Here is a 26,853-nt window from a genome sequence, read left to right as displayed (position 1 = left end):
AATGATGAGTCAGGAAGCCCCAAGAAGTATCCAGGAGCCGAGCCCGCGCATAACCAAAATCACTATTTTAACCTTGCCAGGAAATTTTACCATAAAATGAACTTACTGAAATTTTATTACCCTGTTCAGCAACGTCACAAGCCGTGGCATTTCTACTACACAGACGCAGGCAAGGTTGACATTTCTACTTGACTACGACTAAGCCAAGCGTCCATGACGTTTTACCCAAAGGAGCGCCATGCCCCTTCGCGTTTTCAGTAAGCGCATGCACACACTCGGTTATCTACTCAGGGAAGAAACACTCAGTTATCAAAAAGTCAGATCATGAAATAAAATCTAAAAGAGTTCAATCCTGCTAAATGTATCGAAAATGGTCAAAATAGTGAAAAAAGTCTCTCCCCAGCCCCATCCGCTCCATGTGCAAACAAGGGGATGTTTGGTTCCTAGCCTAAGGTTGCCACGCCTAACCTTAGTCATGTGTTTGGTTCATTGTCATACTTGTGGCTTGCCACACTTTTCTAGTTATATGGTCCACATGTCTTACACTCAATTTTTTGTCAAATCTTGCCACACTTGTGGTGTCCATTTTATTAGCCACACTTTTTGTGACAGCCACACTTTGCCTAAGGTTAGTTGTGGCAAAGTTAGTCATGAACCAAACAGGCCCTAAATTCGGTTACAATGGTCATAAATTCAAAAAAACATGCTTTTTTTTACACTGAAGATGAGGAATTAGCTAGAAATTTGCAGAAGTTCGTGCCGAGATGACACTAGAAAGTACAAAAATCAGAGCTCCAACAAAGTCGTCTCGACCCGAAAACTTGAAAGCTACTAGAAATTTCCATCGTATTGTAGTAAAAAAAGTCAGTTTTAATTTGTTTTTACTGTTTCTTTAAGATTTACTGTTCTAATGAGCTGCAGAAATGCTGCTGTCCCATCCAACTTCTCAAACTTACCCCAAAAAAGAACTTCTCATCTGTAAGAACTCATCTGATAGTTGCAAATGAACTCAAATACAGAAGAAGAAAAAAAGAGTAGAAGTTTTCTAAAGAGAACGAATTAATTGAATAGAGAAGGCAAGCCTTCTTTAGGAGAATTGTTATTACACGAAGTGTTGATGCAAGATATACAATTCACATTCTTTTGACATAATTTCTGTAGGTGACAAAACAATTTACCAGATGCCTCTCATGTCACCTGGAGCCCAAATGCCCAATATTCACTCGTCTGCTACATCTGGCACCTCCTATCCCCCAACATTTTGCTTACAATCTCTTCAAGCTCTTCTTCCTCGCGTCCATCTTCTTCTTAGCAACAGGTCCTTCCTTCTTGGGCAATGCCGTAGATGATCCAACAGTGGGCTCAGCGGGAGCATTCTGATCCAGCGAGTTTGAGCCCGGCACTTTGGTAGCAGCAGTAGCACATAAAGCCACGGGCGTTGATGGTGCAGTTTCACATAGATTTGTGCTTGACTGATCCACGTTTACAGAAGTTGACTCAGAGATAGTGCCACTCTTGGGCTTACTCTTAGGTTTGAGGGCATGAATGCTCGTGTATAACCTGCATATAGTGCAGTGTAGACGATTAAGAAGTGTTTAAGATTTTTATAAAGCAGTGGTATCAGATGGGCTCAAACTCGCTAGATGTAATAGTCACCTAGACGCGCATAATACTCTAATTTTGACCAAGGAGAAAGAGAAGGGACTCCCCATTTAGTGAAGGCAGATAGAGATGTCTGCTAGGTGTGAAGGTGTCCCTAGACAATGATACACTGATGCTCAATAAAAGTCAAAAGGTTACCTTGCATGCCGTGCATAGTCCGCATAGTTCTCAAGTAACATCTTTCCAGCCTGCTCATTGAGCGCAGATTCTGGGAATGGTTCAATCAGCAGGCATCTCACCACCTTTAAGAACGTAAAAAAGTCACTATCAGTTATTAATCGATAATTACAGTTCACGTATTACCAGTAGCAAATAGGGCCAACCATTGTAGTATGCACTTACCAGTAGAACATGCCTTAATCCATGAGTAGGATTCCAATCCTTTTTCAACGTGTTAACACAGATCTCACCATTGCTTGATATGTTTGGATGGAATATTTTAGTCACAAAAAATCCTAAAAAGTGAAGGACAGGTTAAATATTTGTCAAGAAATAATCAGGTAAAGAACATAACAAAACTGCTCAGGCTTTAAGTTCATGAGCACTTGTGCAGAAAAAAAGTGGCGCGCAAAAGACAGACCTTTCGGTGGGGATTGAGGGAAGTCACGGGACAAGACTAGCTTCATCCGGAAAACCCCATTCTCGTACGGAGTCCCACCTGCATCATTTTCAATATCCGTTTTCCATTAAACAGTATAGTGATAAGCAGTGCCGTACCTAGGGGGTGTGCCGGGTGTGCCATGGCACACCCAAAATTTTAGAAAACATTATTTTACTATGTATACAAATTAGCAGATTTTAAGGGGCTATCCAAACCAGTTAAAATAGACCTCACATTTTAAGGTGTGCACACCTATTATTTCATTTTTAGGTCCGCCACTGGTGATAAGTAAAGATTTTTACAAATTCAGGTTATGACATTATTCTTTACAAAATGAACATATTTTTTAGTATTCAGTTATGAACACAACACGATCAGCATATGAAAAACACATGGAAAAATTATAGCAAATGCTATTACAGGGAAACATCTCGATTTTTTTAGTGTTTATAAACTATCAAAACCTCCTAATTGTAACCTTACCAGGGCCATCTATATCTGCACAAATACTTGTGAAGTCATCGTCATTCACAATCACTCTTATCCCTTCTGGAGGTGACTGGTCAAGATTCTTCAATTCTTTAGCCAATTGCCTAATGACATTTGGTGGGAGGTTTTCGTTGGTTGCCTTCATAAACATGAACACTCCACATTAAAATCATGAACATCAAAACATTTGCCATGAAAAATGAACCGTAATAATCACCATGCAAGCAAGACAGCAAATAGCTTTGTTCTGGCTTCTGAAGCAACTCTGTGAGCAGATGTCCTTCCACAATAGTGATAAATTTCTGATAACAGATGCAGCCTACAGGAAACAGCAGTTAATGTCATGGTTGGGCAAACAACGCCAAGAGAGCAAAAGCAAGCATATTAGAATGGTTAATTTATAATATGTTTGGAGTCCAAGAGACATTATGAGCATCAATTCTTATGCTTAATTTCACACATGGCTTCTGCAAACATTTCTCAAATTCTAAGGCATATAAATAAATGCTGAAAGACTGAAAGTTACGAGTTGGAGGGATCTACATTCGAACAAGAGGGGTACTATTTTTTCCAAGATTTTTGGGAGATTTTTTTAATAGCTCTCTTTGTACATAGCCTCTTGTTTGTTACTTTTGTTAGATGTGGTGACTAGCACAGTTAATATTTCCAACCTACAAGTATTGGGTTTGACCACACAGACACCGTTTTCCACTTTCCACAAAACATGGCTAGTTTGAATTAAGCATCCATACGGTAATATCCATTCCTAAATGAACACTGTTTTTCACCACGCATGCTTCTATCTTTATAAAACTACCACATGTGCCCTCTTTGATTTTAATGACTTCCTAACTAACATCGTGTCTGACTGGCGATGCACATCATGCCATTAGCAGTTTACCACTGTCTAATCCCACATAGGACCCAAACACTAAGGCCTTGTTTGGCACTAGTGTATTTTAGGAAATTAGTGGGGATTATCCGCGGAATCAAGGGGGATGTTCAAAGTTGTACTAATTACCGCGGAATCAAGCTGATGAGCCATACTATGAAGCTATGGGAGAGAGTCATTGAACACCGCTTAAGAAGGTTGACAAGCGTGACCAAAAACCAATTTGGTTTCATGCCTGGGAGGTCTACCATGGAAGCCATCTTCTTGGTACGACAGCTGATGGAGAGATACAGGGAGCAAAAGAAGGACCTTCATATGGTGTTCATTGATTTGGAGAAGGCCTATGATAAGATACCTCGGAATGTCATGTGGTGGGCCTTGGAGAAACACAAAGTCCCAATAAAGTACATTACCCTCATCAAGGATATGTATGATAATGTTGTGACAAGTGTTCGAACAAGTGATGGCAACACCGATGACTTTCCGATTAGAATAGGGCTACACCAAGGGTCAGCTTTGAGCCCTTATCTTTTTGATTTGGTGATGGATGAGGTCACAAGGGATATACAAGGAGATATCCCATGGTGTATGCTCTTTGCGGATGATGTGGTGCTAGTCGATGATAGCCGAACGGGGGTTAATAGAAAGTTAGAGTTATGGAGGCGGACTCTAGAATCGAAAGGTTTTAGGCTTAGTAGAACTAAAACTGAATACATGAGGTGCAGTTTTAGTGCTACTAGGCACGAGGATGGAGAGGTTAGCCTTGGTGGGCAGGTGGTACCGGAGAGAGACACGTTTCGATATTTGGGGTCCATGTTGCAGAAGGATGGCGATATCGATGAAGACGTGGGCCACGGAATCAAGGCTAGGTGGATGAAGTGGCGCCAAGCTTCTGGCGTACTCTGTGACAAGAGAGTGCCACAAAAGCTAAAAGGCAGGTTTTATAGGACAGCTATCCGACCTGCGATGTTGTATGGCGCGGAGTGTTGGCCAACCAAGAGACGACATATCCAACAGTTAGGTGTAGCAGAGATGCGCATGTTGAGATGGATATGTGGCCACACAAGGAAGGATCGGGTACGGAATGACGATATACGAGAGAGACTTGGGGTAGCACCGATTGAAGAGAAGCTGGTCCAGCATCGTCTCAGATGGTTTGGACATATTCAACGGAGGCCACCGGAAGCGCCGGTGCATAGCGGACGGATAAAGCGTGCTGAGAATGTTAAGAGGGGTCGTGGTAGACCAAACTTGACATGGGAGGAGTCCGTTAAGAGAGACCTGAAGGTTTGGAATATCGACAAAGACTTAGCCATGGACAGGGGTGCGTGGAAGTTAGCTATCCACGTTCCAGAGCCATGACTTGGCTTCGAGATCTTATGGGTTTCAACTCTAGCCTACCCCAACTTGTTTGGGACTGAAAGGCTTGGTTGTTGTTGTTGTAGTAGTGGGGATTATCCCGGTCAAACCCCTAAATCCCCACATATCCCATAACACCATTTGGTTTTAGTGTATTTGACATGTTTCATCCCCACATTTCCCCACAAATCCCCAAATTCTAGTACATTTTTCTCAATGCCCAATACACTACCCCTACCTAGTGGATTGGGGATAAATGGGGATTTGAAGGGATTGGATGAAGGTTGGGGTTTCACCCAATCCGTGTGGGGATTATCCCCACCAATCTCCTCAAAAACCCTAGTACCAAACAAGGTCTAAAGGATCATTTTTCAAACTGACACCGTCATCACGATAAGTGATGGGGGAAATAGGAACCAACATAGCAGTTAGGTTCGGGCTATATTTGCACTGTTGGAAACAAGCACGGTAGGAAGCGATTAAATCATAAAATTGGTAGGTAATCAGTGCAGCTGACTGTGTGGCATTTCGGTTGAACTAAACACAAGGCCCTATACTTGCAGTGCAGGTGAAGACTACTTGCACCCAGAATTAAGTTGCTTCCACAAACGTCAACCCCGTTCTTCTTTCCATGGACATCTAAAGATCAGAAAACAGACCTCCCCACTAAGCCTATCAATTCCCCCCAGCCTCTAGGAATCTCGAACCACCCGTCACCTCGCTTGACAGAATGGGCAAACCCCGCCACCCGCCTTGCCTTTTCTGCACAATCCGCGGAAACAATCCAAAATCACCACTCGCCCAGCCCCCAAACCCTACCGCGACATGGCGACATCCGCTAACCCTACCGCGGACCGAACTAAACCAGCGGATCACGAGCACGCGCCGCGAGAGCCACGGGACGGCGGGGAACAGATCGGGCTCGAACCGCACCGGGAGACGAATCGGGGGAGGGATCGGCGGGCCGCCGCTTACCGGAGGAGGAGCAGGAGGAGGAGGAGCGGCCAATCTGGGCCGGGCTCGCGGGGAGGGGAGGGGAGCGGCGCGCGTCGCAATGATTGGAGCGCGAGCTCGTGGAACTTTGGGGGCGGAGGGAGGTGACGTGGCTTTCAACCAGGCCACGGAGCGGGTGTACTTGTAGTGTAGGGGGGCGCCACCTGATCACCGCGTCCGCGGAGGAGCGTGAGACCGTGAACGGTCGGCGGCATAGCCGTTGGAGCCGTGCCACGGCGCCGCCAGCTAGGCGCGGCCTTTTGAAATTATGGCAGCTGCGGCCAGCGCGGACGGAGATGCCGATGCTGATCGGCGGTGGACCACCGATTTAGATGGTGGAGGAAAACGGTGGTAAGACGACGAACGGGGTTGATTGATGGGAGCGGCTTCTTTCAAAAAAAAAATTGATGGGAGCGGCGCCGGTTGTGGGGAGTTGTTGGCACATTCTGGATTTGCATCTCGACGTGGATCGCCGGGTGGTGATGGACCGTTTATGATACGTGGACAATCTAAGAGCACTTTAGCAAAAAAAAAATAACCCTTTAAACATTCACGGATACGTCTGTTCACTGACCAGACGTGTATCCTATTAATCCGTCCATGCAGTCATAAATTTTATTTATTTTTTCTTGTATGTTCAATCACTTACACGTGATTGGTGAAGAGAAATAGAAATAAAGAATTTTGGGGGTATGGTTTCTACCACTGGGGATAGCATGTGGAAAGTTATTTGTTCACAAAAAAAATCATGTCTTTTTATGGCTATGTGTTCATAATAAAGTACTAACAAGAGATAATTTGAAAAAACGTAGACCTGTTGAGGATAATACTTGCCTTTTGTGTAGCTGCAAGGAGACAGTACAACATCTCTTCTTTGATTCTATAGTAGCTAGATAGTTGTGGGTTTTCATATCGGAGACACTTGAAAAAACAGAAATTTTAAGTTTTGATGATATTATTGTGCTGTGAAAAGATCATAAGAAGAATTGTGTGGTTAACATGGTGATTGCTGCCTCCTTGTGGAGCATATGGAAGCTTAGAAATGAATTTTGTTTTCAAGGCCCCATCTGGAGAAGTGTGAAATGCATTCTTGCAAAGCTGGACATTCATCTCAATCAATGACGGGTTTTGTTCTCCGGTGCTCAGGCGGATCTGCTGCGAGACTTCATCAGGCAACTAGACAGGAGACGCGGGGAACTGCTCCGAATTGCTTGGAGATGATTCTAGGGGAGGGGATAGGGAACCTAGTCTTCAAATAAATACCTTTGGGTTGTAACCCCTCTTCGGGAGAAAAATGATGGTGGCTCTAGCTAAGACTGTTAGCTGTTTTCCTGTATTTTTCAGATTTTTTTGTCTGGATGTTGGGTTGTAACAAAACTGTGGTTGCTTCATTTATAAAAATGGGACAGGGGGAAACCCCTTTCGTTCAAAAAAAAGAGAAATAAAGAAAAAATAAAAAAATAAAAATAAAAAGTAATCCGGGATCGGGTCGCGTCCTACGTGATGGACACACTGAACACACTCGGGCGCGTCTACGAGCGTTCATATCCTTCCTATTTTTGTCTTTAATATAAGAGTTTGTGGACAGTCTAGACGTATAAAAATGATATGAAGGATCTAGTTGGATCACTGTTTTTTCTTCTTCTTTGTCCGGTCATTAACCGAACGCGCATGCGGTCATATGTGAAGTCGTTTGAGGTGTCCGATTGTAGATGCTCTAAGTAGTATATATTTCCTCTTTCGAAAAGAAGGTCTATACATTTTGTAAATAGTGCAAAGTTAACCAAATTTATACTTCCTTTATTTTTAAATATAATTTTTTTAGAAATTTTAATATAAACTATATAAAAATGTATATAGATATATTCTATAATATAGATTTACTCATTTTGCTTTGTATATAATTTATATTATTTTTTAAAAGATTTATATTTAAAAACATAGTAAGTAGTAGAAAAGACTATCAACAACTACAATATCAGATTAGTAGTAATATTCATTGGGAGAGAGAATAATTTTATTCCATAATTATAAAGTTAAAGTCAAGAGGTAGAAAATCCTCTACGCATGAGGTCATCTATGCTACCATTACCTCGATGCCTTAGTATGACTATACTTGGTTAATCCGTTTGCTACCCGCTATTTTTTCTAAGGAAGTTTCTATGGAATAAACTTCTTATCCTTTCTTGCATGGAAATAAACTCCCTATCTATCATGAATGATTGAATCTCTCCAACAAGATGTCCATACGCTTAGGAAACTAGACCATTACGTGATAAGCTTTGCCAATGCCTAGAGTGGTGTATGGCCAAAGTCCTCCCTTGCATGGGTGTGTGAATCTCGGCCTCCAGCGCATCATCACTTTTAAATAAAAATACTTCCTTCATTTTTATATACAAGTTCACAATTTCACATTACACGTATCAAAGCAAAAGTTAATGTTTTTTAAGTCAATGTTGCAAGACAACTTGTCTCCTTGTTTACCGTGTAAATTAATGTGTATTTCTCTCTCTCTCTCTCATGCATATCAAGTCAATGATCTCACTCCTGCATGCATGCAAGGGATAATTAATGTCCTCTTTTGCTAGTACTACGAGGCAAACACCATTAATATTGCATCGATTAGTGTTAGTGGTCTTGTATATACGCAAGTTGTAATTTTGATAATGGCCTTGTATATAAAAATGGAGGGAGTATGTAGGTTGAAAAGATCACAGTCCCATCATATCGCCTAAGGATCATACACGTCATTGTCGTGCCATCAATAGCTACGAATGAACTCTCAACGGACAGGGCCACCATGTCTGAAAGTGGAGGTGGACAAGGCCGACAAAGGCCTCGCACAAGAATGCGAAGGCGGAGAGAAGTACCAAAGAACGGGGGTCAAGATGGAGCACATGGATGTGATAATACGAAAACACTGCGTTGAGGAAGCCCGAGAACGGCGGCAGTGCACCTGAAAGGATGACGTGGAAATGGAGAGGAACCGCGGGGGCATCCTCTCCCTCCGAGGCCATGAGCCCGGGCAGATCTGGGTGGCCCCCCACTCATTGGAGTTGGGAGCAACTACCAGCCGAACCTTCTTCAACCCCTCGAGGTTCACCACCGCCGACCGTTCCAGCATGGGCCAAGGCGCCGCCGGGACGGTTGGGCCCCGCGAGCCCCCACAATTTTCTCCTTTCTGGGGCATGACGGAGAGAACAAGGCAAAGACAACGTGACGCGCGTGGATCAGAGGAAGAACCGACTGCCAGACCAACAGAAGGAAGAGCCGGTGGCGGAATGGATAGGGGGCGGAGAAGGTCGACAGACGCGGGTCAGGGAATGTTGTGCAAAGAGGATGGGCCCGCAGGCAAATGGGGCCCGTGACGCTTCGGGCTGCCTACAAGGCTTCGTCGAGAAGCCAACTGATGTCTACGCACGCTTCTATTCTTGTAGACTATGTTGGGCCTACAAGCGTAGAGGTTTGTAGGACAACAACAATTTCCCTCAAGTGGATGACCTAAGGTTTATCGAACTCAGGGAAATAGAGGTTGAAGATGTTCTCTCTCAAGCAACCCTGCAATTAAGATACAAGAAGTCTCTTGTGTTCCCAACACAACTAATACAATTGTCAGTTGTATAGGTGCACTACTTCGGCGAAGAGATGTTAAAAGGCAAGTGATATGAATGGTAAAATAATGTATTGTAAATCTGAAATAAAAATGGCAGCAAGCAAACATAAAACAAAACTGAAAGTAAACGGTGTTCAATGGTGGAAAACAAGGCCTAGGCTTCATACTTTCACTAGTGGCAACTCCCAACAACATTAACATAGTCTAATCATATGATATTTCCACTGAAACATGCAATGGAGACGTACTTGGAGGTCATTCCTTTGTGGTCAAGAGAGGACGAGAATTATGCAGGGCTACAAAAGCACACCTCAGAGCTCGTAGTTCTCATCTATGGATTTCCCAATGTCATCGCGGCCATCCAAAAAGAGTACCACAATCACCACAACATATCTCAAGGATAGTCAAAGACAAGCACCAAGAGACTCTCAACCTTCAATCTATTCACAAAAGAGAAAATCACTCATGCAAATATTCTTCTAATCCATGTCCAATAGACCGTTGTCACCATGGTCTCGGGTATTATACTAGATAAGATCAAGTAAGTACATCAATCCAATACATAGAAGAAGGGGAAACATCATGGGATCACCCTAGATTAACATAGCATATGATCACAATCAAGATCACATCATGGGAGAGAGAGATGACCACATAGCTACACGTAGAAGACCTCAGCCCCGAGGGAGACTACTCACACATGGCCATGGTGAGCAAGAGGTTGATGGAGAGGTGCAGCCTGGAGAGGAGACGACGGCTGATGGAGGCACGACCCTTGGGGGTGGCGGCCCTTGGCCTCCCTTCTTCCTTGGAGATGGTGCTGGTATGGAGTGTTGGGGAACGTCGCAAGGGAAACCAAAAATTTCCTACGCGCACGAAGACCTATCATGGTGATGTCCATCTACGAGAGGGGATGAGTGATCTACGTACCCTTGTAGATCGTACAACAGAAGCGTTAGTGAACGCGGTTGATGTAGTGGAACGTCCTCACGTCCCTCGATCCGCCCCGCGAACAATCCCGCGATCAGTCCCACGATCTAGTACCGAACGGACGGCACCTCCGCGTTCAGCACACGTACAACTCGACGATGATCTCGGCCTTCTTGATCCAGCAAGAGAGACGGAGAGGTAGAAGAGTTCTCCGGCAGCGTGACGGCGCTCCGGAGGTTGGTGATGATCTTGTCTCAGCAAGGCTCCGCCCGAGCTCCGCAGAAACGCGATCTACAGGAAAAACTATGGAGGTATGTGGTCGGGCAGCCGTGAGAAAGTCGTCTCAAATCAGCCCTAAAACCTCCGTATATATAGGTGGGAGGGAGGGGAGGAGGCAGCCTCAAAACCTAAAGGTTTGGCCGAAATTGGAGGTGGAGGAGTCCTACTCCAATCCTACTTGGAGTAGGATTCCACCTTCCCACTTGGAAACTCTTTCCACCTTGTGTTTTTTCCTTCTCAAACCTTATGGGCCTTAGTGGGAACTTATTCCAGCCCACTAGGGGCTGGTTTATCTCTTCCCATAGCCCATGAGACCCCTTGGGGCGTGACACCCCTCCCGATGGTCCCCGGCACCCCTCCCGGCACTCCCGGTACACTACCGATGAGCCCGAAACTTTTCCGGTAATGCACGAAAACCTTCCGGTAACCAAATGAGGTCATCCTATATATCAATCTTCGTTTCCAGACCATTCCGGAAACCCTCGTGACGTTCGTGATCTCATCCGGGACTCCGAACAACATTCGGTAACCAACCATATAACTCAAATACTCATAAAACAACGTCGAACCTTAAGTGTGCAGACCCTGCGGGTTCGAGAACTATGTAGACATGACCCGAGAGACTCCTCGGTCAATATCCAATAGCGGGACCTGGATGCCCATATTGGATCCTACATATTCTACGAAGATCTTATCGTTTGAACCTCAGTGCCAAGGATTCATATAATCCCGTATGTCATTCCCTTTGTCCTTCGGTATGTTACTTGCCCGAGATTCGATCGTCAGTATCCGTATACCTATTTCAATCTCGTTTACTGGCAAGTCTCTTTACTCGTTCCGTAATACAAGATCCCGCAACTTACACTAAGTTACATTGCTTGCAAGGCTTGTGTGTGATGTTGTATTACCGAGTGGGCCCCGAGATACCTCTCCGTTCACACGGAGTGACAAATCCCAGTCTTGATCCATACTAACTCAACTAACACCTTTGGAGATACCTGTAGAGCATCTTTATAGTCACCCAGTTACGTTGCGACGTTTGATACACACAAAGCATTCCTCCGGTGTCAGTGAGTTATATGATCTCATGGTCATAGGAATAAATACTTGACACGCAGAAAACAGTAGCAACAAAATGACACGATCAACATGCTACGTCTATTAGTTTGGGTCTAGTCCATCACATGATTCTCCTAATGATGTGATCCCATTATCAAGTGACAACACTTGCCTATGGCCAGGAAACCTTGACCATCTTTGATCAACGAGCTAGTCAACTAGAGGCTTACTAGGGACAGTGTTTTGTCTATGTATCCACACAAGTATTGTGTTTCCAATCAATACAATTATAGCATGGATAATAAACGATTATCATGAACTAAGAAATATAATAATAACTAATTTATTATTGCCTCTAGGGCATATTTCCAACAGTCTCCCACTTGCACTAGAGTCAATAATCTAGTTCACATCACCATGTGATTCCAACGAATCCAACACCCATATAGTTATGGGGTCTGATCACGTCTTGCTTGTGAGAGAGGTTTTAGTCAACGGTTCTGAAACTTTCAGATCCGTGCGTTCTTTACAAATCTTTATGTCATCTTATAGATGCTGCTACTACGTGCTATTCGGAAATGCTCCAAATATCCACTCTACTATATGAATCCGTTTCACTACTCATAGTTATTCAGATTAGTGTCAAAGCTTGCATCGACGTTACCCTTTACGACGAACTCTTTAACCACCTCCATAATCGAGAAAAATTCCTTAGTCCATTTGTTACTAAGGATAAATTTTGACCGCTGCTAGTGATTCAAACATGGATCACTCTCTGTACCTCTCAACATACTTTGAGTCAAGGCACACTTCAGGTGCGGTACACAGCATGGCATACTTTAGATTCTACGGCTAAGGCATAGAAGACGACCTTCATCTATTCTCTTTATTCTGCCGTGGTCGGGTTTTTAGTCTTACTCAAATTCACACCTCACAACGCAACCAAGAACTCCTTCTTTGCTGGTCTATTTTGAACTCTTTCAAAAACTTGTCAAGGCATGCATCTTGTTGAAACTTCTATTAAGCGCTTTCGATCTATCTCCATAGATCTTTGATGCTCAACCTTCAAGTAGCATAATCCAGGTACTCCTTTGAAAACTTCTTTCAAACAACCTTGTATGCTTTACAGAAATTCTACATTACTTCTGATCCACAATATGTCAACCACATATACCTATCAGAAATTCTATAGTGCTCCCACTCACTTCTTTGGAAATACAAGTTTCTCATAAACCTTGTACAAACCCAAAATCTTTGATCATCTCATCAAAGTGTATATTCCAACTCCGAGATGCTTGCACCAGTCCATTGAAGGATCACTGGAGCTTGCATACTTGCTAGTATCTTTAGGATCGACAAAACCTTCTGGTTGTATCACATACAATGTTTGCTCAAGGAAACCGTCGAGAAAACAATGTTTTGACATCCTACGTGCAATATTTCATAAATAATGCATCAACAACTAACATAATTCTAACAGACCTTTAGCATCGCTACGAGTGAGAAAGTCTCATCATAGTCAACTGTTTGATCTTGTCGAAAACATCTTTGCGACAAGTCGAGCTTTTCTTAATAGTGACTTATCACCATCATCGTCTGTCTTCTTTTAAAGATCCATTTTACCCAATAGTCCCATGACCATCAAGTAGTTCTACCAAAGTCTACACTTTGGTTTCACACATGGATCCTCTCTCGGATTTCATGGCTTCCAGCCATTTGTCGGAATCTGGGCCCACCATCGCTTTCTCCATAACTCGTAGGTTCACTGTTGCTCAACAACATGACCTCCAAGACAGGGTTACCGTACTACTCTGCAGCAGTACGCGACCTTGTCGACCTACGAGGTTTGTAGTAACTTGATTCGAAGCTCAATGATCACCATCATCAGCTTCCACTTCAATTGGTGTAGGCGCCACAGGAACAACTTCCTACGCCCTGCTACACACTGGTTGAAGTGATGGTTCAATAACCTCATCAAGTTCTACTACCCTCCCACTCAATTCTTTCGAGATAAACCTTTTCTCGAGAAAGGATCCTTTTCTAGAAACAAACACTTTGCTTTCGGATCTGAGATAGGAGATGTACCCAACTGTTTTGGATATCCTATGAAGATGCATTTATCCGCTTTGGGTTCGAGCTTATCAGACTAAAACTTTTTCACATAAGTTTCGAAGCCCCAAACTTTCAAGAAACGACAGTTTAGATTTCTCTAAACCTCAGTCTATACTGTGTCATCTCAACGGAAATACGCGGTGCCCCATTTAAAGTGAATGTGGTTGTCTCTAATGCATAACCCATAAACGATAGTGGTAATTCGATAAGAGACATCCCAGCATGCACCATACTAAATAGTGCGTGGCTATGACGTTCAGACACATCATCACACCATGATGTTCCAGGTGGCATGAACTGTGAAACAATTTCCACATTGTCTTAACTGTGTACCAAAAATTCGTAACTCAGATATTCATTTCTATGATCATATCGTAGACAGTTCATCCTCTTGTTACGACGAACTTCACTCTGAAACAGAATTGAACTTTTCAATATTTCAGACTTGTGATTCATTAAGTAAATACTCCTGTATCTACTCAAGTCGTCAGTGAAGTAAGAACATAATGATATCCACTGCGTGCCTCAACACTCACTGGACTGCATACATCAAAATGTATCACTTCCAACAAGTTACTATCTTGTTTCATCTCAATGAAAACAAGGCCTTGCTCATGTGGTATGATTTGCATGTCACTAGTGATTCGAAATCAGGTGAGTAAAGATCCATCAGCATGGAGCCTCTTCATGCAATTTATACTAACATGACTCAAGCGGCAGTGCCACAAGTAAGTGGTACTATCATCATTTAACTCGTATCTTTTGGCACCAATGTGTAACACTACAATCGAGATTCAATAAACCATTGAAGGTGATTATTCAAGCAAATAGAGTAACCATTATTCCTTTTGAATGAATAATCGTATTGCAATAAACACGATCCAATCATGTTCATGCTTAACGCAAGCACCAAATAACAATTATTTAGGTTCAACACCAATCCCGATGGTAAAGGGGGCGTGTGACGTTTGATCATATCAACCTTGGAAACACTTCCAACACGTATCGTCACCTCGCCTTTAGCTAGTCTCCGTTTATGCCGTAGCTTTCATTTCGCGTTACTAATCACTTAGCAACCGAACCAGTATCCAATACCCTCGTGCTACTAGGAGTACTAGTAAAGTACACATCAACATTATGTATATCAAATATACTTCTCTCGACTTTTGCCAGCCTTCTTATCTACCAAGTATCTAGAGTTGCTCCGCCTCAGTGACTGTTCCCCTTATTACAGAAGCACTTAGTCTCGGGTTTGGGTTTAATCTTGGGTCTCTTCATTAGTGCAGCAACTGTTTTGCCGTTTCACGAAGTATCCCTTCTAGCCCTCGCCTTTCTTGAAACTTAGTGGTTTTTCAAACCATCAACTATTGATGCTCCTTCTTGATTTCTACTTTCGCAGTGTCAAACGTCGCGAATCTCTCAAAGATCATTGTATCTATCCTTGATATGTTATAGTTCATCACGAAGCTCTCAAAGCTTGGTGGCAGTGACTTTTGGAGAACCATCACTATCTCATCTGGAAGATTAGCTCCCACTTGATTCAAGTGATTGTCGTACTCAGACAATCTGAGCACACGCTCAACGATTGAGCTTTTCTCCTTTACTTTGTGGTCAAAGAATTTTGTTGGAGATCTCGTACCTCTTAACAAGGGCACAAGCATGAAATCACAATTTCATCTCTTTAGAACATCACTTATGTTCCGTGACGTTTAAAACGTTTTCGGTGCCTTGCTTCTAAGCCATTAAGTACTTTGCACTGAACTATCGTGTAGTCATCAGAAACGTGTATGTCGGATGTTCACAGCATCCACAGACGACGCTCGAGGTGCAGCACACCGAGTGGTGCATTAAGGACATAAGCCTTCTGCGCAGCAACGAGGACAATCCTCGGTTTTACAGACTCAGTCTGCAAAGTTTGCTACTATCAATTTTCAACTAAATTTTCTCTAGGAACATAAAAAAACAGTAGAGCTATAGCGCAAGCTACATCGTAATTCGCAAAGACCATTAGACTATGTTCATGACAATTAGTTCAATTAATCATATTACTTAAGAACTCCCACTCAAAAAGTACATCTCTCTAGTCATTTGAGTGGTACATGATCCAAATCCACTATCTCAAGTCCGATCATCACGTGAGTCGAGAATAGTTTCAGTGGTAAGCATCCCTATGCTAATCATATCAACTATACGATTCATGCTCGACCTTTCGGTCTCATGTGTTCCGAGGCCATGTCTGCACATGCTAGGCTCGTCAAGCTTAACCCGAGTGTTCTGCGTGTGCAACTGTTTTGCACCCGTTGTATGTGAACGTTGAGTCTATCACACCCGATCATCACGTGGTGTCTCGAAACGAAGAACTGTCGCAACGGTGCACAGTCGGGGAGAACACAACTTCGTCTTGAAATTTTAGTGAGAGATCACCTCATAATGCTACCGTCGTTCTAAGCAAAATAAGGTGCATAAAAGGATTAACATCACATGCAATTCATAAGTGACATGATATGGCCATCATCACGTGCTTCTTGATCTCCATCACCAAAGCACCGGCACGATCTTCTTGTCACCGGCACCACACCATGATCATCCATCAACGTGTTGCCATCGGGGTTGTCGTGCTACTTATGCTATTACTACTAAAGCTACATCCTAGCAAAATAGTAAACGCATCTGCAAGCACAAACGTTAGTATAAAGACAACCCTATGGCTCCTGCCGGTTGCCGTACCATCGACGTGCAAGTCGATATTTCTATTACAACATGATCATCTCATACATCCAATATATCACATCACATCGTTGGCCATATCACATCACAATCATACCCTGCAAAAACAAGTTAGACGTCCTCTAATTTTGTTGTTGCATGTTTTACGTGGTGACCGAGGGTATCTAGTAGGATCGCATCTTACTTACGCAAACACCACAACGGAGATATATGAGTTGCTATTTAACCTCATCCAAGGACCTCCTCGGTCAAATCCGATTCAACTAAAGTTGGAGAAATAGTCACTTGCTAGTCATCTTTGAGCAAAGGGGGTTACTCGTAACGATGAAACCAGTCTCTCGTAAGCGTACGAGTAATGTCGGTCCAAGCCGCTTCAATCCAACAATACCGCGGAATCAAGAAAAGACTAAGGAGGGCAGCAAAACGCACATCACCGCCCACAAAAACTTTTGTGTTCTACTCGAGAAGACATCTACGCATGAACCTAGCTCATGATGCCACTGTTGGGGAACGTCGCAAGGGAAACAAAAATTTTCCTACGCGCACGAAGACCTATCATGGTGATGTCCATCTACGAGAGGGGATGAGTGATCTACGTACCCTTGTAGATCGTACAGCAGAAGCGTTAGTGAACGCGGTTGATGTAGTGGAACGTCCTCACGTCCCTCGATCCGCCCCGCGAACAATCCCGCGATCAGTCCCACGATCTAGTACCGAACGGACGGCACCTCCGCGTTCAGCACACGTACAACTCGACGATGATCTCGGCCTTCTTGATCCAGCAAGAGAGACGGAGAGGTAGAAGAGTTCTCCGGCAGCGTGACGGTGCTCCGTAGGTTGGTGATGATCTTGTCTCAGCAGGGCTCCGCCCGAGCTCCGCAGAAACGCGATCTACAGGAAAAACTATGGAGGTATGTGGTCGGGCAGCCGTGAGAAAGTCGTCTCAAATCAGCCCTAAAACCTCCGTATATATAGGTGGGAGGGAGGGGAGGAGGCAGCCTCAAAACCTAAAGGTTTGGCCGAAATTGGAGGTGGAGGAGTCCTACTCCAATCCTACTTGGAGTAGGATTCCACCTTCCCACTTGGAAACTCTTTCCACCTTGTGTTTTTTCCTTCTCAAACCTTATGGGCCTTAGTGGGAACTTATTCCAGCCCACTAGGGGCTGGTTTATCTCTTCCCATAGCCCATGAGACCCCTTGGGGCGTGACACCCCTCCCGATGGTCCCCGGCACCCCTCCCGGCACTCCCGGTACACTACCGATGAGCCCGAAACTTTTCCGGTAATGCACGAAAACCTTCCGGTAACCAAATGAGGTCATCCTATATATCAATCTTCGTTTCCGGACCATTCCGGAAACCCTCGTGACGTCCGTGATCTCATCCGGGACTCCGAACAACATTCGGTAACCAACCATATAACTCAAATACTCATAAAACAACGTCGAACCTTAAGTGTGCAGACCCTGCGGGTTCGAGAACTATGTAGACATGACCCGAGAGACTCCTCAGTCAATATCCAATAGCGGGACCTGGATGCCCATATTGGATCCTACATATTCTACGAAGATCTTATCGTTTGAACCTCAGTGCCAAGGATTCATATAATCCCGTATGTCATTCCCTTTGTCCTTCGGTATGTTACTTGCCCGAGATTCGATCGTCAGTATCCGTATACCTATTTCAATCTCGTTTACTGGCAAGTCTCTTTACTCGTTCCGTAATACAAGATCCCGCAACTTACACTAAGTTACATTGCTTGCAAGGCTTGTGTGTGATGTTGTATTACCGAGTGGGCCCCGAGATACCTCTCCGTTCACACGGAGTGACAAATCCCAGTCTTGATCCATACTAACTCAACTAACACCTTCGGAGATACCTGTAGAGCATCTTTATAGTCACCCAGTTACGTTGCGACGTTTGATACACAAAAAGCATTCCTCCGGTGTCAGTGAGTTATATGATCTCATGGTCATAGGAATAAATACTTGACACGCAGAAAACAGTAGCAACAAAATGACACGATCAACATGCTACGTCTATTAGTTTGGGTCTAGTCCATCACATGATTCTCCTAATGATGTGATCCCATTATCAAGTGACAACACTTGCCTATGGCCAGGAAACCTTGACCATCTTTGATCAACGAGCTAGTCAACTAGAGGCTTACTAGGGACAGTGTTTTGTCTATGTATCCACACAAGTATTGTGTTTCCAATCAATACAATTATAGCATGGATAATAAACGATTATCATGAACTAAGAAATATAATAATAACTAATTTATTATTGCCTCTAGGGCATATTTCCAACATGGAGTTGGTTCTCCACCCCAAGGCGACTGCCTCGGAGGAGGAAATCTCGTAGCTCTTGATGGCCCTCGAGAAATCAGGTTTTTCCTCTCCTTATATGAGTCGGAACGATCATCCTTGGCCCTCCGATGGATGGCCCTTTGATCCAAGAGCTCTTGGGCACCTCTAGAACCTTCCTAGGAACCCCTCTTAGCCCTAATGAGGTCCCCAAGCCGTGGCTTGGCCGAATCCATCTAATATGGTAACGTCACTGATTCTCGTAATCCTGTAATCACATATTTGTCCTACAGTAAAACGGGCTTTTCTGGAGCGTCCGAACTCCAAATGGACTGAATTTTTATGTCTAGAGTTAGGAGCATAAAATTCCCACAACTTTCGCATCTATTATTTTTCCATTTGACATCATCTTCGAGGTGGAAACAAATGATCTCTAAAATCTGTAGGGGGACAGATTTCAGGAAAGTTAGAGTCCCACTCCAACAAGGTTTCCTCTTCTATTTTTGATAGTTCCTACACATCAAAGTGTAAAACAATAACATTGTGCACTTCTGCAACTATTAGTAGGTTAGTCCAAATAAATCATAAGCTTAATATAACAATTATCAAAAACATAAAAGTAGCATGAAACCATCAAAAAATATAGATACGTTTTGGACGTAACAACACCCCCAAGCTTAGTTCCTACTCGTCCTCGAGTAGGTGAAACGATAAAAATAAAATAATTTTTGAGGTGACATGCTACCAACATAATCTTGATCATCATATTTGTAAAAGCATTTGTAAGCTGAGATCATAGCACTCTAAACATAAGTAGATATAATTATAACAATGAAACTTAGCAACCATGTTGCAACATGAAAAGTAACACAAACAAAAGACATGAATAATAATGCACTTGAAAGTTATACGTTTGTTTCGAGCATAAAGGAAACATAGCAAAGTGGTATTTCGCTTGTCCTTAAGAGTGGGGCAAAACATAAATGCGAGGATACTTTCGAAGTTCAAGTGGTGACTAGATACAAATAATTTGAGAACAAGTAATAACATAATCATGAATCAATCAATAATAAATTTTGAGACTATGCACATCATACTCAGAATGAAAACTATGCTCTCTTAATTGGTGCATAAAGTTAGAAGATGAAGACTCAACATAAAAGTAAAAGAAAGGCCCTTCGTAGAGGGAAGCAGGGATTACTCATGTGCTAGAGCTTTTAGAGATTTTTAAAACCAATAAGATTGTAAAACAAGCTTTTGGGAGGTGCATAATTCGCCAACGAATGCTAGCAGATAGCCCAATACTTCTCGTGCTGGACAAGTTTTGAGGAACGGCTCCCAAAGTGGGGACGATCACATCTCCTTAGTCTCATTTGTTTATCACTATTCTGATTTCTCATGAACAAAGCGTGAAGGAGGTTTTGTTTGTTGCTATTATCTTTTATGAGCTGGGTGCACTCATGCCAGTCCCTCCTCGTATTAGGGGTTCACAGATTAGACATGCAAACCCAAGATAAAACTTGTCAAGTATGAGAAGATCGTGAATTATCTACTACTTCCTCATGAGCTAAAACAGAGGCACAAAACAGGAATAATTTTGAAAGTTTTAAAGGTAGCACATGAGAAATTTACTTGGAGTGGTGGTTAAGTACCACATGTAGGTAGGTATGGTGGACACATTTGGCAAACTTTTTTTTGGGAGTTGGATGCACGAGTAGAGCTCATATTCAGTACAGGTGGAGGCTAGCAAGAGACTGGGAGCGACCAACTAAGAGAGCAATAACGGGCATAATCATGCATAGCGACAAAACATTATTAATGAAAGCATAAATAATATTATAAGTCAAAAACTAAATTATCATAGAGGCTAGAGGTGACTGGTTTGTAGTCATAATATGGTTTGAGCATGCGCCAAGTCAACCCAAATGAAGCGGTAAAGGAGAATACACAATATTATGCTTCGATGTGATAAAAACAACACATGATTCTTTCAATGGCACATTAAGCACTCTCAGCTATTTGAGACAAGTCATGCTACATAAATAACTACTAAGCATATAATTAAGATAATATCTAATATGACATGTTAAAGTCTAAGCCACGGTCTAAACAAGCTTCCTATTGCACCACTATAAGCATGAAATATTTTATTCTTCTCCAATACCAAACAACTTTCTTGAAACAACTATCATAGATAATATTAAAGACCAGAGAGATAATCATTTATAACTGAAGCAAACTAACAAGCTCTAAACAAAATATGATGGAAAACAAGAGCTAAACGCAGTACTAGCAAAAAGTGAACACTCATAGAACAATAAGAGTGAAAACTAGAGTGTTCTAAGCAATTAAAATGGAGCGTGTCTCTCTCCCAAATAAGAATGATAGGATATAACTTATTTATGACCAGCAAGAAAAACTAAAACAAACTAAAAATTAAAGAGCGGGACGCTTCAAGCATAACACATAATATATGAAGTCATAAAAATATAGCATAGAGATGGACGAACTGATGATTGTTGATAGAGAAGGGGATGCACTGGGGCATCCCCAAGCTTAGACGCTTGAGTCTCCTTGAATGTTTCTTGAGGGTGCATGGGGGCATCCGCAAGCTTGAGCGCTTGACACTCCTGGATCTTCTTTCATCATCTTCCATCGCATACTTGAAAACTCCCTTCATATGAAACTCATCACAAACTGATTATTGTGGTTAGTACCCATAATAAAATATATTTTTCTCCACTAGAAATAAATATTTTCATGATGAGCTACTGTTTCTCAAGATTTCCAAAAAAAATTGCAAAGAAAAAGCAAGCTTAAGATTTGCAAAATGATGAAAACGCAAAACGTGACAGAATCAATGAAAAACAGACCAGCAGATAGTAAATAATTTCTTCAGGGCACTTATGCAACTCAAATTTAAAAAATCAGAACATACTCCAGAAAGCCAATTGTATAGAGCATACTGTCAAACAAATTCAGATCAAAAAGATGATCTGATGATTTTTGGTGAATTTTTCCGTCAAGCAGACATAATCTGTTTCTGGAGAGCATGTCACAACTTTTGAACTTTCTTGCAATCGGAGGCTAAAACTTGGCACAAAGCTTAAAAATAAAGATACAATGATGTTGCTACAGTAGTAACACACATCAAGACCACTAAAAACTGAAAGTAAAAAAACTCAAAGTAAAGATAACAAGGGTTGTCTCCTTAGAGCTCTTTCTTTATAGCCATAAAGATAGGCTTCTGATTTTAATGATGCTCTCGTAGGAATAAGAGTAGTAGAACAAAAGAAAGCATCAAGAAGCAGATACCAAACACATTTAAGTCTAACATGCTTCCTATGCATAGGAATATTTCAATAGAATAATTCATTGAAGCACAAAGCAATAAGCATAGGAAGGCAAAACAAGTGCAGCTTAAAAACCTTCAACATAAAGAGAGGGAACTTGATATTATTGAAATATTTATAAGCATATGTTCCCTTCTCATAATAATTTTCAGTGGGATCATGAACAAACTCAACAATATAAGTATCACATAAAGCATTGTTACCAGGATCCACATGCAAAAAGGTACTCTTATTCTCCTCATAAGCATAATCTTTCTCATTGGTAATAGTGGGAGTAGGACTATCATTATCATCATAGCAAAATTTATCCTCAAAAGTTGGGGGACTAAAAATATCATGTTCATCAAACCCGTCATCCCCAAGCTTAGAGCTTTCCATGTCATTAGTAATATTGGTATTCAAAGGAAGCATACTAATAACATTGCCATCATCATAATTGTTATGCAAATAATGAAGTTTCATAGGTTTTTTAATTTTCTCCTCAAACACTTCATGTCCTAGTTCAAGATAAAGTTTATAAAGCTCTCTCATATTTTTGTTGTTTTCCATTAAGCCTAACTAGTGAAATAAAAACAAGAAACGAAAAGATTTAATTGCAAGATCTAGAGATATACCTTCAAGCACCCACCTCCGCGGCAACGGCTCCAGAAATAGCTTGATGTCTACGCACGCTTCTATTCTTGTAGACTATGTTGGGCCTCCAAGCGCAGAGCTTTCTAGGACAGTAGCAATTTCCCTCAAGCGGGTGACCTAAGGTTTATCGAACTCAAGGAAGTAGAGGTTGAAGATGGTCTCTCTCAAGCAACCCTCCAATTAAGATACAAGAAGTCGCTTGGATCCCCAACACGCCTAATACAATTGTCAGTTGTATAGGTGCACTAGTTCGGCGAAGAGATGTTAAAAGGCAAGTGATATGGATGGTAAAACAAGGTATTGTAAATCTGAAATAAAAATGGCAGCAAGCAAACATGAAACAAAACTGAAAGTAAACGGTGTTCAATGGTGGAAAACAAGGCCTAGGCTTCATACTTTCACTAGTGGCAACTCCCAACAACATTAAGATAGTCTAATCACATGATATTTTCACTAAAACATGCAGTGGCGACGTACTCGGAGGTCATTCCTTTGTGATCAAGAGAGGACGAGAATTATGTAAGGCTACAAAAGCACACCTCAGAGTCTGTAGTTCTCATATATGGATTTCCCAATGTCACCGCGGCCATCCAAAGAGAGTACCACAATCACCACAACATATCTCAAGGATAGTCAAAGACAAGCACCAAGAGATTCTCAATCTTCAATCAATTCACAAAAGAGGAAATCACTCATGAAAATATTCTTCTAATCCATGTCCAATAGACCGCTGTCACTATGGTCTCGGGGATTATACTAGATAAGATCAAGTAAGTACATCAATCCAATACATAGAAGAAGGGGAAACATCATGGGATCACCATAGATTAACATAGCCTATGATCACAATCAATATCACCTCATGGGAGAGAGAGATGACTGATACGTCTCCAACGTATCTATAATTTTTTATGGTTTCATGCTATTATCTTGTCAAACTTTGGATGTTTTGCATGCCTTTTATATCTTTCTTTGGGACAAACTTATTAACTCAGTGCCAAGTGCCAGTTCCTGTTTTTTCCATGTTTTTGACCCCTTTCAGAGGAGATTTTGAAACAAAGTCCAAACGGAAGAAAATCCCCGAAAAGATTTTTTCTGGAAAATATCAAAAATACCTGAAGAAAAAGATACCGAAGAAGAGTCCCGAGGAAGCCACAAGCCTCTGGGGTGCCCCCACCCCCCGTGGCCGCGCCCCAAGGGCTTGTGACTCCCTCGTGGGTCCCCCTGACTTGTTCTCGACGCCATGTGGTCTTATAAATACAGAAACCTCCAGAAAGAAACCTAGATCGGGAGTTCCGCCGCCGCAAGCCTCTGTAGCCACCAAAAACCAATCTGGAGCCCGTTCCGTCACCCTGCCGGAGGGGGAATCCATCTCCGGTGGCCATCTTCATCATCTCGGCGATCTCCATGACGAGGAGGGACTAGTTCACCCTCGGGGTTGAGGGTATGTATGAGTAGCTATGTGTTTGATCTCTCTCTCTCTCTCGTGTTCTTGAGATGTCTTGATCTCGATGTACCATGGGCTTTGCTACTATAGTTGGATCTTATGATGTTCTTCCACCTCTCCCTTCTTGTAATGAATTGAGTTTCCCCTTTGGAGTTATCTTATCGGATTGAGTCTTTGAGAACACTTGATGTATGTCTTGCACGTGTCTATCTGCTATGATCAACTTGTGGGTTTGTGACATTAGGGAACCTATGCGTATGGGTTGGCACACGTGGATTCATGTGAGTACTCGATGTATGTTTTGGTGGTAAACTTGCGGGTTCGTGACATTGGGAACCTATGCATAGGGGTTGGCACACGTTTTGACTCTCCGGTAGAAACTTTGGGGCACTCTTTGAAGTTCTATGTGTTGGTTGAATAGATGATTCTGAGATTGTGTGATGCATATCGTATAATCATGCCCACGGATACTTGATGTGACGATGGAGTATCTATGTGACATTAGGGTCTTGGTTGATATGTATCTTAAGGTGTTATTCTAGTACGAACTCTTGAATAGATCGATCAGAAAGAATAACTTTATGGTGGTTTCGTACCCGACAATAATCTCTTCGTTTGTTCTCCGCTGTTAGTGACTTTGGAATGACTCTTTGTTGCATGTTGAGGGCTAGTTATATGATCCAATTATGTTATCATTGTTCAGAGAACTTCACTAGTGAAAGTATGAACGCTAGGCCTTGTTTCCACGCATTGCAATACCGTTCGTGCTCACTTTTGTTACTAGTTACCTTGCTGTTTTTGTAATTTCAGATTACAAAAACCTATATCTACCATACATATTGCACTTGTTTCGCCATCTCTTCGCCGAACTAGTGCACCTATACAACTTACCATTGTATTGGGTGTGTTGGGGACACAAGAGACTCTTTGTTATTTGGTTGCAGGGTTGCTTGAGGGAGACCATCTTCATCCTACGCCTCCCGCGGATTTATAAACCTTAGGTCACCCACTTGAGGGAAAATTGCTACTGTCCTACAAACCTCTGCACTTGGAGGCCCAACAACGTCTACAAGGAGAAGGTTGCGTAGTAGACATAAAGCATTTTTCTGGCGCCGTTGCCGTGAAGGTTAGCGCTTGAAGGTATATCTTTAGATCTTGCAATCGAATCTTTTTGTTTCTTGTTCTTTCGCTAGAAAACTACAAAAAAATGGAATTGAGGATGCCTCATATGCTCCATCTTTTCAATGTCTTTCGTGAGCATGATGGGAAGGAAAATTGTGCTCAAGTGCTGAAAAAACAATTACATAGAATGCTTGGCATAGAATATGTGAATGATGAGCATGATTGCAATGTTCTTAGCATTAATTCTTTGAATACCCATGATGTTAATGATATGCAAAGCCACAAGCTTGGGGATGCTATATTTGATAAAGATGATCCTTTTAGTTCTTTCACTTTGAATGATCAAAATCATTTTGATGAAAGCATGCCCCCTATCTATGATGATTATTGTGAGGATACTTATGCTTTAAAGAAGAGGGATGATAAAACTTGTCATACTCTCGAGAACCCCTTTGCTAATCCTTGCTTTTTCATTGTGGATACAATTTGTAGTTCTCAAGTCTTTTACGATACTCCCACTACTATTCTTGGGAATAGATTTCCTTATGTGGAGAGTAGTAAAATTTCTATGCTTGTAGATCATGAAAAGAATGCTTTAGGTGCTGGTTATATTGTTGAATTCATTCATGATGCTACTGAAAATTACTACGAGAGAGGATCATATGCTTCTACTTATTGCAATAGTATCAAGCTTCCTCTCCATGTGTTGAAATTTTTGAAGCTATGCTTGTTTTGCCTTCCTATGCTAGTTGATTCTTGCTCCAACAAGTTGTTTGTTCACAAAATCCCTATGCATAGGAAGTGGGTTAGACTTAAATGTGCTAGGCATATGCTCCATGATGCTCTCATTGTGTTTCAATCCTTACCTTTTATGTGAGCATCATTGAAATCAATGCCTAGCTAAGGGCGTTAAACGATAACGCTTGTTGGGAGGCAACCCAATGAATTTATTTTTGCTTTTTGCTTTCTGTTTTGCTTTTTCACACCATCATAATTCTGTTATGATTGTGTTTTTCGTGTTGTAATTAGCGTTTGTGCCAAGTAAAGCCTTTATGATAGCTTGGGTGATAGTTGTTTGATCATGCTGGAAAAGGACAGAAACTTTCTGCTCACGAATTATTTTTCATTTCTATCCAGAAAGAGATTTTGAGTTGATTCTTTTTTATGCTGATTTATATTCAAATTTCCCTTACTTTCGTAATTTTTAAGAATTTTTTGAGGTGCATAAGTATGGTGATCATTCAGATCATTACAGACTGTTCTGTTTTTGACAGA

General features: G+C 42.1%; 1 protein-coding gene across 1 annotated transcript; it reads right to left on the bottom strand.

Moving 5' to 3' along the window:
* Positions 1 to 1,041: 1,041 nt before the first annotated feature.
* LOC123402750 (ubiquitin-conjugating enzyme E2 22-like) lies at positions 1,042 to 6,138 on the bottom strand. Its single transcript, XM_045096703.1, has 7 exons — positions 5,979 to 6,138; positions 2,970 to 3,071; positions 2,747 to 2,891; positions 2,243 to 2,320; positions 2,005 to 2,117; positions 1,801 to 1,904; positions 1,042 to 1,560 (listed from the first exon to the last, which is right to left on the bottom strand). Exons 2-7 carry the CDS (start codon positions 2,970 to 2,972, stop codon positions 1,266 to 1,268), a joined length of 738 nt encoding a protein of 245 aa, XP_044952638.1. The 5' UTR covers positions 2,973 to 3,071; positions 5,979 to 6,138; the 3' UTR covers positions 1,042 to 1,265.
* Between the last annotated feature and the right edge of the window lie 20,715 nt (positions 6,139 to 26,853).

The sequence above is a fragment of the Hordeum vulgare genome, chromosome 6H, assembly GCF_904849725.1.
Source record: "Hordeum vulgare subsp. vulgare chromosome 6H, MorexV3_pseudomolecules_assembly, whole genome shotgun sequence".
NCBI lineage: Eukaryota > Viridiplantae > Streptophyta > Magnoliopsida > Poales > Poaceae > Hordeum > Hordeum vulgare.
The sequence above is the reverse complement of the archived record's forward strand: the minus strand, read 5'-3'. Positions and strand labels throughout refer to the sequence as shown.